The following is a 12,120-nucleotide window of genomic DNA, read 5'->3' as shown; positions in this document are numbered from 1 at the left end:
GGAACCCTTGTCCTTGGAGAGGCCAAAGCTATAAAATATAAAACCCGACACCACATAATTCTAACCATAAGCAAGGGACAACGAGAAGGGCCTACTGAAACTTTACATTATATTTCTGTTGCCCTAAAAGATTCTCTAATTGTAGCCAAAAAATTAAGATTAGAAACCCTGAGTATTGCAAAAACAGATTATGTTAATAATGTACCTTGGAGTAATATCAAATCTACCTTGCAATTAATATTTGCCAATACGTCTGTCAAGTTAATTATATGTAACAGGACACTTAAATATCCTCCTAAAGACTTAAGACCTGTAATAATTGGAGAAGTTCATTGTTCTCCTACCGGAGGACATCGCGGCGTAAATAAAACATAATAATATGTATACATCTATAACAAGTATTACTTGTAAATTTTTCTAAATGAGTTTTTTTAATTGAAAATTCAATTCTTAAATTCATACGGGATGCGGGATTTGCATCTCACATATGAAAGACCCCGAATACCCCCCTAACTAATTTTTAAAATATTGCGAAAAAAACTCCTCGGCCGGGAGTCGAACCTGGAATCTCCGGCTTACTGTGCCATTGCCTTCCCTGTTAGGCCACCAAGGCACTTGGAGTTAGTCTCGCAATATATATATATATATATATCGAAAAAGATCTGAGAATTTGAAAACGCTTTTAATTGCAGCCAGCGTAAGTTAAATAATATTTTAAGGCTCGTGAAAATTTCAATTAAGAATATCAGGCCGATACGAGCCATTCCCAGGATGTTGAGCGGGAACTTGTACGTGCATACATATATGTATACATCTATAACAAGGCCTGATATTCTTAATTGAAATTTTCACGAGCCTTAAAATATTATTTAACTTACGCTGGCTGCAATTAAAAGCGTTTTCAAATTATCAGATCTTCTTCGATATATATTGTGACGTGGTAGTCGCGCCGCTCTTCCCTCGCCACAAAAAGCTCTCATGATCGCGGGAGTCCGGGGGTGCGAACCGTCTGGGAAGTGTCAAGATCCTCCAGGGCTTGCTTGCGTGCGTTAGATTTAGTTGCTTATTTGTATTATTTTTTTTGTATGCTCTTGGCGCCTCACCGCACCGAGAACACACTACTGGAGGAGATATCAAAAGCTGTCGATTGTGGATAAAGGCAAAAGAAAACGAGAAAGAAGGGTGTGCGTGGAGTCGCGGCTAGGCACTCGCACGACGACCAGAGGGGTGAGTCTCCGGGAATAAGCGGCGAGAGAAATGACAGCGAGAAGGACAGCGAATCTGGGCGCTGAAAAACCGAGAAAGCGAGGCGAACACCCAACGATGGAGACAGCTTTGAACTTCTGTTCACATCGGAAAAGCCTGCTGCACACCTCCGCTGCTAACTTGCACCTACTACCCTGCTGCGCTACTGCATGCTGCATCTCTATTACATTTGCGAAATTCAACGCTTGGAAATCTTCGCTGCTTACATTTTTGCTAGTAAGGGCCCGGTACTCGCTTTGAATTTCGCGGCCGCGAGTCCTGCCGCCGAGCGCGAGCATCGCGTTGCATGTGGCGCCCCTCGCGACCTGATTGGTCGCCGCGATCTATCCTACGCGATCCTAGCGCGCTCAAACGCATTGACCCCGAATCGATCTCGATCCTCGCTCTCTTGGTCGCAGCCTCTCGAACAGGACGGACGCACTACCGGCACTCCCGACGATCGATTGTTGAACTGAGAACTTGGAGATTGTGCTGAATGGAAAAGGACGACGACGTACGGTGAGGTGTCCTCGTCAATTTGTGAGCCACGAATCCGCGTTACTCGAGTCTCGTGTCGAGACTAGTCGCTGAATTTCGCGTTTTGGTGCCGGCAAGGACATAACCTTCGCCATAGTTTCGAGTTTTCGGCAGCGGCTAGAATCGGATTCCACGGGGCTTCGTGGTATTAATTCGTAGGCATAAGTGCGTGTCGCGTAACTACTCTATTGAGTAGTACAAGCCCTGGAGTACCAGTAAAGCGCCAAGCAGCAATTTTTGTTCTTTCGTTGTGTTTCGCGTGTACTAGTGTTTGTCTAATGTATCGTTTCGCGACCGCCATACTCTGTACCGGGTATCGTACCGATCATCGTATCGAATACCGTATCGAGTATCGTTTTCTGAAATTAACGCTATCGTAACGTGTCGCATCCTGCATACTAATTACTGCTGATTGATCACCTGCGGCTGTAGTAACTTTTCACGCTACTCTATCGTACCGCTATTACATTTTCTACGGCATTTTGGTGTGGATTTCCCGAGTGATCTGCCAAGAGAAAGGGGTAAGCGATTCGGAAGAGCTATAATAAGAGAATTTCGTACCGTTACCGTATCGAATCAAAGAGATCTATCGTACCGTACTAGGGGATCTCTCGGATCGAGGAGCGCCTAGCTCTCGTTCCGGGAAACAAGCTCTTCCGATTTCGTAAGCGCTTTGCTCAGGTGTGCTCATTGGCACGTGCATGCTGCGTTATATTTGATTGCTTAAGTACACTGTGACCGGGGACGGGAATCCGGCGAGAGCTTTGCGCCGTGTATGGCGTAAGCCTGACCAGCCCCTGCGAAATTAAGTAAGTCCCGCGGAGTAGATATTACGCCTGGCGGCCCGTCTAGTGGTAAGCGCACGAGTTAGCTAGATTAGTCGATTCCACCGCTTTCAGCTTCAGGAAGGCTTTGATTAATACGCTGGTTTCTGTGTCTATTATACCGCCTAGTAACGAATAGCGTATGAAAAGTAAGCTGGACTACGTAGCGTCCTTGACATCCCGAGTCGATATCAGAAATTGGTTCTGCGATAGATTCCGCTTCGGTGTAACGTGTCTTGTTAATTGTCCCTGTACTTTATTATTTTATTTTACTTAATTGGCTTTTGTAATCACTTACCGCTGCGACTAAGCAATCTCGCCGTATCCTATCGGTGAACTTTATTTTGTATTTTTTTTTTTTTGTTATTTTTGCCAAGTCGTCTCATATTACGCGGTGTTATAATAAATTGCTTATTTCTATCTCTATCTGCAGTGTGGTTGATTGCGATCCTAATCCGAGATTCGTTCGGGACAGCCTTGTTTATTTATCGTCAGACCCACCCCTTCTCCGTTCCAAATGGAGCTAGTCGGCCCATCGTGTCGAGCGACGCACATTTTGACGCGTTTACGCGTCTGGCGCCCAAAATTCCAACCAAGGATCCGTCGACTCGGCGCAGTGGTGTGCTCAGTTTACACCCTTTTCTCTCCTGCCGATCTAGACGTTTCCTATCTCGCGGACTTCCGTCCGTGTCCCGATTTCGGACTTCCGTTTCGGGCGGGACAACGCGGGAATTTCGTAAGACCAGAGAAAAACGTCACAATATATATATATATATATTGCGAGACTAACTCCAAGTGCCTCGGTGACCTAACAGGGAAGGCGATGGCACGGTAAGCCGGAGATTCTAGGTTTGCCTCCTGGCCGAGGAGTTTTTTTCGCAATATTTTAAAAATTAGTTAGGGGGGTATTCGGGGTCTTTCATATGTGAGATGCAAATCTCGCATCCCGTATAAATTTAAGAATTGGATTTTCAATTCAAAAAACTCACTTGTAAAAATTTACAAGTAATATTTGTTATAGATGTATACATATATGTATGCACGTACAAGTTCCCGCTCAACATCCTGGGAATGGCTCGTATCGGCCTGATATTCTTAATTGAAATTTTCACGAGCCTTAAAATATTATTTAAAACGTATAATCGTATTAAACATAAGTACTGCTGGGAAAATTTAAAATTAGATGTTCAACGTTACATACAGCAATGCTTACAATGTCAGTTGAAAAAACTAGTTAAAGACTAAACAACCTATGATGATTACCGATACGCCCGGCTCAGCTTTTGATAAAGTCGCAATGGATATCGTAAGACCCCTGCCGGAAACAGAAAAAGAAAATTTATATATATTAACCTTACAGGATCAATTAACGAAATTCTGTATGGGAGTACCGCTGCCAGATCAAACTGCAGAAACGATAGCCGAAGCCTTTGTAGACAAATTTATTTGCGTGTTAGGCGCACCTAAAGCCATTTTAACCGATCAAGGTCGAAATTTTATTATATTAGCGATTTGATGAGAAAAGTAGCACAAATATTCCGAATTCGCAAATTCCGCACAACGGCTTTTCATCCGCAGTCTAACGGATCGTTAGAACGATCACATCACGCGTTAGGCGAATATTTAAAACACTACGCAAGCGAACAAAAACAATGGGATAGATGGGTAGGCCTCGCTATGTTTAACTATAATACAAGTGTACACGAGGCAACCAAACATACTCCGTTACGAGTTAGTTTTTGGTAAAATAGCGCGAGTACCTTCTAGCGAACCTTTGGCCTTAAATGATAAATTGGAAAGTTACTAGTTTTTCAACGGAAAATATTCATACATTCAAGAAGTATCACGCAAGGCTTGTCAGCGAATGCAGTATTACGGAACATACGAAATCGCAGGAACGCAGATTTCCGGATTAAAACCCAATTTTATCGAGACACGTTCAATAATTCTTGCAGGAAAAGTAGATAACGACGGTGCATGTTCAGGAAGAGCATACTCTGATCCTTATGGAACATGGGGGAGAGGTCGTGGTTCTCGGAACGGTAAAAATTATCTTGCAAGATTATGTGGCGGACGTGCGTATAAACACTAATCGCGTGTAATTAAGATTCGGAGTAAGTTGTGAGTTAAATGCTCTTCATTGCGTCGATATCGAAGGAGGAGATACATACTGGGAACCGGTGCCCGCGAATGTTTGTAAACTTTCATCCTACGGCGTGTTGTACGATGGATATGCTAATAAAATCATTGATACCGGAAGTTCAATGGCACAAACAATTTACTTACTAGTTACACAGAGTACTTTATTCGCACTCGCTAGCAGGGGAACGTATACAAACTGTGGACACGTATTGACCAGAATCGAGCATCTGAAATTAATTATTTTTGAGACGACACTAGGAAGCGAAGCATTTAAAAAACAAACGCAAGTAGCAAATCTAGACATATTCACATATATGAACTCAAAATTCGTATACGTTGAAAAACATATTAGGACTCAAATAAATAAATTATATAGAAGTATATTGTATCACCAGTGCCACCTTGAACAAAAAATGTTACAAAACGCTTTAGCAATCGCAACGCAGTCACCTGATATTTTTGCTTATAATCTAATGAAAGGACCAGGATACATGGCTTTGCTAGCGGGTGAAGTCATTCACATAGTAAAATGCGTGCCCGTTGAGGTCCGAGTGGCACGTACAGACGAATGCTACAATCATTTACCTGTGAACCGCGGAAATCAAACATACTTTTTAACTCCACAAACTCACGTGTTATTACGAGAAGGTACACAAGTCAGTTGTAATTCATTTGCTCCGTCAATGTATCTCTTAAAAGATGCATGGTATAAACTCGTACCTAAACCAGTGGAATCCCTACCTCCGACCGTAATAAAACCGAAGACGAAGCCTATGTGGAAATACGTTAGCCCAGGCTCGCTCACGACGAGCGGAATATACACCGAAAACGATCTCGCAGAGCTCAGGAATCATATTATGTTTCCCGCTGAGCGGCCTGCGGTACCCAATATAGTTGCGAGAGGCATGCTAGGCAAACCTACGTCTTTAAATGGGGGATCTTTTACCAACTTAATAGACGAGGCGTATATAGAGAAAGTCACCATCTCCGCCTGGGAGAAAATCTGGAATAATTTCCTTATTTTCGGAAATCTCAGCGCAGGCGTAATTGGAATATATCTACTCGGAAGACTTGTCAAGTTATTGATAGATACGATCGTCCACGGTTATGCAGTACATACGATATATGGGTGGTCGATGTATTTAATCGGAGCGGTTTGGGACTCTCTTACCCAGCTCTTATTACACTTGGGTGGAAACAAGTCAGAGCGAGATAACAAGCAAAAGGCTTTGAGCAAACAGTCAAAACCCATGGCTCCGCCGCAAGAAGAATTTCAAGACGTAAACACTAAGTCGTGTTTATATCTGCAACTTCCTACACACAAACCCGTCTATACTTTGGAACTTAAAGAAGTAAATCTCAATGGTTAAATTGCTGAACGCATGTATAATATAAAAATTAGATATATATATATATATATATATATTGTGACGTTTTTCGCAGTGGTAACGTAATTCTCGCGCCGCTCCCCCGCAAACGGAGATTACTTCCCGGGACTTAAGTGAGCGTCCGCGAGAGGACAACGTCTAATCACTGGCAGGACCGAAAAGATGGCCCGGAACGAGCACCGCCTGGTCGAGTCGACGAATACTTGGGTGTCGTTTTGGGCGCCAGACGCGGAGTCGCGTCAAAAATCAGCGTCACTCGGCACGACGGGCCGACTAGCTCTTTTGGGAACGGAGAGGGGCGAGGTTTAGCAAAAATTCAGAATACAGGCTGTCCCTTTACCTCGCGATAGGAAGCTCAAATCAAGGAAAGAGAGTTGTAATTAATCAGCACGAATTAATAGTTAATTGACAGTTTATTACGCGTGTCGAAGGGCAAAAATAATATAAAAGAAATAATATAAAAAAATAGTAGAAAGAGAAGATGGGTTACAAAATGATATAAAAGCAAAGATAACAGGAGAGATAATAAAGAAAGAATATATAAGAAATATGAAACAGAGAGATGAATAAGCTACGGCGGTCGCCTACGAAAATAATACAAACAAAAGAAGACACGGAGTCCACAACGACTTACAATAATTAACAAACCGTGTCACGCGAGTTAACGAGACAAATTAATGAATTGAAACGACACCGCAAAAGTACTGGACGCGATACGGTACTCGAGGATTCCAGCCGAAAGATAACAAGCGCAGGCACTAAACTATAGCAATCGCGGGGCGCAAAGCTAGAGGCAGGCTAAACAGCTAGAGAGTGCAAGCAGAGGTGCAGGGCAAATTCTAAGCCGCAATAAAATAGCGTGCAGTCGCCTTTTTACAAGCCGTAGATCAACCCGGACTTACTTGTTACGTTGAGGATCGCAATTTGGTCGACTGGCTCACTCTGCCGTGCAGCTTTCGCCGGTTTCGTGTCGCTAGGCCCAAAAGATTAAATCGAGCCGATTTCTCAATCTACGCGCATGCACTCGAAAAAAAATACTCGCGATACAGAGCGAAGGAGGTGCGACGTCGGAGTGGCTTCTCCCGATTGTTTATCACAAAATGATTAGAAACGCTCTTTATCTTGGCGTCAGGAAAATCGGCGACACAATACGTTACTCGACCGCGAATAATCCCGGACAACTTATACGCTCGAAAGGCGACACGCATTCACCGTACGCTCGCTAATAGTTCGGCGATAATTGTCCTGAAAATTCACCATCCGAAACTGTCGTTAATCCGCACGTTAATTCGGCACAATATTTCTTACCGATCACCACCGTTTCCGACTCGCACACACCTGACTCTAGCCGATCACACGAGAAAAATCCGATTTCGTTCTGACGATTTCTTACCGCGGCGGCGGATTGCCGTCGGTAGCCGAGATCCGACGGTACGCAAGCGATACGTCTTGATAATCACGGCATGCGCACACAAATACGCTCGCTAGACAAACAAAACAAAAAGAAATAGAAAAAGATGGACACAAATAACGCGAATAGGCTACTTGGCGCCGGATCGCCACTCCAGGGCTTGACTTAGGTTCGCGAAATTACAAGGAACATGCACTTAACCTACGAATCTACCACTACGGCCACGAAGCCCCGTGAAGCCCGATTCTGGCCGCTGTCGAAAAATAATCGTGAACACGGCCCAGGATACGTCCTTGCCGTCACAAACCAAACGCGAAAAGCAAGCGACCAGCCTCGACACGAGGCCTGTGCAACTCGGATTCGTGGCTAACAGAACTAAAACGGGCACCTCACCGTCGTCGGTTGCTCTCCGGCATGTCCGGTCTTCTCCGTCCGGATTAACTCGTCAGCTTCCCTTGAATCCGCCGGGGTCACCCTCTCGACGAGAATCACTTCGCCTTTAGTTTGAAATCGCGGTACGGCAAACTACGTAGACGGCACGGAAGATTCGCGTACGTACGGGAGCCCGAAAATATGTGTGTCTCGCACAGCTGTTCGCGACCAAGAGCAAGAAGATTTTGTTCGATAAGCGGTCGATACCCCGAGTAGCGCTAAGGTCGCGCGGGGTAGGTCGCGGGGCCAATCAGGTCGCAGGATTAGCGGCGCGGCTCGCAAGCTCGCTCGCAGGCGGCAGGATCAGCGGGCCGCGAAATTTGAACGCTCGTAGCGTCTATAACTAATTTACAGCAGCATAAGTAAAGCAGCAAGCAGCGGGGCGGGATAGCAATCCAAGGGATGCAGCAATGAGATAAGCAGCGGGTCCTCGAAACCCTGCAGCAGGATGGCAGGAACACCGCACGTCTCAGCGTAGGCCGGCTCGTTGATGGTTCGTTCCGCCGTTCCGCCCGTTCCGNTAGGCTAAAGCGCCGAGGTTCCGCTGTGGCCTTTGTCTGCAGTCACCTACCCTGGCTCTCCACGTGACCGGGAAGTGAGACTTCGCGCCTCAGTTCCGCTCTCGCTCTCTCTCTTGTACGGGTACCGCCGTTGTCCTTGACGAAAAGTCCCTCGATGTTTTCATGACGGTGAAGCGCCGCAATTACATATAATACAAAAATAAAAATAAAAGACTATTCTAAGCAGATGCATACAAGCCCTGGAGGATCTTGGCGCTCGTTTTTCAGCTCGTTTTCCCGGGTTCCCGCGAAATCTTTTAACTTTTGTGACGAGGAAAGAGCGGCGCGAATACCACGTCACAATATATATAAAACACATAAAACAGAATACACATATATACATATATAAATATATTCTCAAAATAATATAGAAATATATAATCAAACCAGTACATAAACTCTATAAAATTTTTATTGTTGCTTTATATAATTTCGACTACTACCAAGGCAGTAAGGAATATTGCAGAACCTTATAATCTTGTAGAGTAATAGAGATCCAATACATTGACGCCCATCTACTCGGCCATACTCCGGCTGAAATAAGCATCATCCGGGTTATTTCGCCGTCATTTTTCTGGGTTCATCTACGAGCTTCAAAGAATAAATTCACGAAATTACTAGAAGAGATGCAATCGCAGACGCGACAACAAAAAAGTGAATTAATCATGTGGCCACAGCAGGTGCAAGAAGGAAGAGTTTACAGCATCGACATAGGTGACAAAACCTGGCAGAGAGAAATCAACAAAGGACCTCGGCGAGAAAGGAGTCTTTGTTTTTCTTAGAGATTGGGAAACAATATCGACAGAAAAACCATATTTATGTATTGGAAGATAAGTTCCGCGAATTACCATAGCAGGCCATTCCGTGCGGATTAGCTTTTACTGCTCCAAGTAATTTTGCGCCCTACTGGTCAAAAAGGGCTAACGTTATGATGCGACTCACCTGCGAAGGAAAAGGGGGGTGGATGCGAGTCAGAGCCGTTGCCGGCATCCGCCACGAAAAAGCTTATGTCGATCTTAAGATTCAAATGGAAAACGGTGGTGACACTGTGTACATACGCTCACTACTTAAGAGTCTCGGCTACACGCGCGACGTTCCGAGAGTGAAAACGGAGACGCAACCGTTTATCGCGGGCATGTCTGAGTAAGGAGGATAAAAAGAAGAAGAAGAGAAGGCGTAGTACTATCGCGCATGTGTTTATAATCAACTGTAGCGTATCCAATACCAGTCGCATACGCGTGCGAGTGACGACTTTGAACGCTAATTGGTTTACCCACAAGATTTCTACTAAACTATTATAAACTATTATAAACACATAAACGTTCTCTTATCCTGAGTCGCTAACTACCCCTTCCTTTGCGTCTTTCTCACCTTTTCCCCGGTCGGTTAAGGGCTACTTCCGACTCCAAAAAATTTCCAGGAGACATTCTCCAACGAAAAGTCGTAGTGAGCATCCTTTGTAAGAAGCACACAAGATGGGCATCACGAACATCGACACCAAAGCATTGACACGTGCACTACTGAAAGCCAGGATTCTGAGAGTAGAGTCGCTCTCCAGAATTTGGATCCACCTCATCAACGGAGAGAAGAGCTTTAAGGAGATGTTAGAGGAACTCGACTGGTGAATGAAGCACCGTCGAGGGCTATTAATCATGTGGCCTAACTGCGTATATGTTGGTGCGTTGGTTGCCGTACAAACAACTAAGGGGTGGCAGCTAGGTGAAATAACTCACGTGATCCACGACGACGATGTGAGGATCGCCTTACGAGATTGGGGAACCCGAATAACCAGGAAGGTACGAACTGTGTTCCGGCTGCCGGAACAATTCACCACGGAGAATCGCACGTTGGAAGCCATATCATGCAGTTTAACCAACATTTTGCCGTTTGGCGGAGGTCAGAAGTGGCGCAGTGATGACATACACTTGGTCAAATTCCTGAGCGAGGACCATCGAGCCACCATAAAGATCCGAGGATCCACGGAGGATGGAGTAGAAGCGTACGTAGACCTCACGGTTACCCGGGAGTATGGACACAGTGCGAATCTGCGAAAATTGCTAGAAGACCTCGGCTGTGGATACTTTTGGCCTGCAGTCAATACCAAAGCCCGACCGGGACTACAAGATATAAAATATTAATATTATATTTATTGTATTTTATAATACTCAATACAATGCTTCATATAATACTTAATATAATATATATATATACGAGGTGTGATCAAAAAATAAAGTGACTTTTCATTTTTATAAAAAAATATTCATTTATTTATCCAAAATTATGTTATCCCCTTCAAAATAATCCCCCTCTGATACAATGCACTTGTGCCAGCGCTTTCTCTAGTCGTCAAAACACTTCTGAAATGCAGTTTTGGATATTGCCTTGAGCTCCTCCAGCGATGCAGCCTTAATCTCTTCAATCGTCGCAAATCTTCGTCCTTTCATGGGCCTTTTCAATTTTGGGAAGAGGAAAAAGTCGCAGGGGGCCAGTTATAACCCTTTTGAGCAGATCAGGATCATCATTGACGTCGTTTAACATGTCTTGGGCGATGTTCATGCGATGCTGCTTCTGATCAAAATTAAGCAGTTTTGGAACAAATTTCGCTGACACACGTGTCATACCCAAAACATCTGTTAAAATTGATTGGCATGAGCCAAACGATATGTTAAGATCATCAGCTACTTCTCTAATCGTGATTTGACGATTTTTCAACACAATTTCTTTTACTTTCTGAACATTTTCGTCGATTTTTGACGTGGTGGGGCGTCCAGAGCGAGGTTCATCGTTAACATTTTCTCGGCCCTCTTGGAATATCTTATACCATTTATAAACATTTTTTTTGCTCAAAGTTGACTCACCGTATGCTACTGTCAATATTTCAAGAGTTTTTGAACACTTAATACCATTTTTTACACAAAAATTAATACAAACTCTTTGCTCCATTATTTTCAACAGCAAAAAATCGCCGAGCACGCAAACACGAGTCTAACCTTTATGCCTCTCACATAAAAACAACACATGCTATATAGTCAAAACTGTGAACATATGATCGTGACGAGTGTACCAACACAACAACAAAAAATTTTGAAATTAGAGTGTACAGAGCGCGCGAAATTCAAAAAGTCACTTTACTTTTTGATCACACCTCGTACATATCATTTTTTTTTACTTACTCCAATTATATACACTATTACTAACATACTAATACTATTATATAAAAAGTAAGATAAAAAATTAGTAACGTGCATTAGTACCCAAGCCATAGTCAGTAAGTTTGTACCATGATGCGGAACAATAAAAACCTTTCTTTATAAAATTTAACTCACCATGTTCCTCTCCTTTACCTTCTAGCGTAAAAATAAGTAATAAGTTAGTTATAAAAAAAAAAAGAAAGAAAATAAAGGGGAGAGAAAAGGGAACTAAGTTAAAAAAATATATATGTATATGTAGAAACAATAGAAACAAAAATTTACTCTAAAAAAAAATAAATAAAAGAAAAAAAAATAAAATAAAATAAAATATTAATATACAACACAAATATAAATAGACAGCTACACATGTGTGTCCATGTATGTGTGTGT

General features: G+C 43.4%; 1 protein-coding gene across 1 annotated transcript; it reads left to right on the top strand.

Annotated features, from left to right (window-relative positions):
* Window positions 1-10,191: 10,191 nt before the first annotated feature.
* LOC109860888 (RING finger protein 17-like) lies at window positions 10,192-10,677 on the top strand. The gene has a single exon (XM_020440292.1). The coding sequence runs from the start codon at window positions 10,192-10,194 to the stop codon at window positions 10,675-10,677; it is 486 nt and encodes a 161-aa protein (XP_020295881.1).
* Window positions 10,678-12,120: the final 1,443 nt, after the last annotated feature.

Source organism: Pseudomyrmex gracilis, unplaced genomic scaffold (assembly GCF_002006095.1).
Source record: "Pseudomyrmex gracilis isolate BER0280 unplaced genomic scaffold, ASM200609v1 scaffold_500, whole genome shotgun sequence".
NCBI lineage: Eukaryota > Metazoa > Arthropoda > Insecta > Hymenoptera > Formicidae > Pseudomyrmex > Pseudomyrmex gracilis.
The sequence above is the reverse complement of the archived record's forward strand: the minus strand, read 5'-3'. Positions and strand labels throughout refer to the sequence as shown.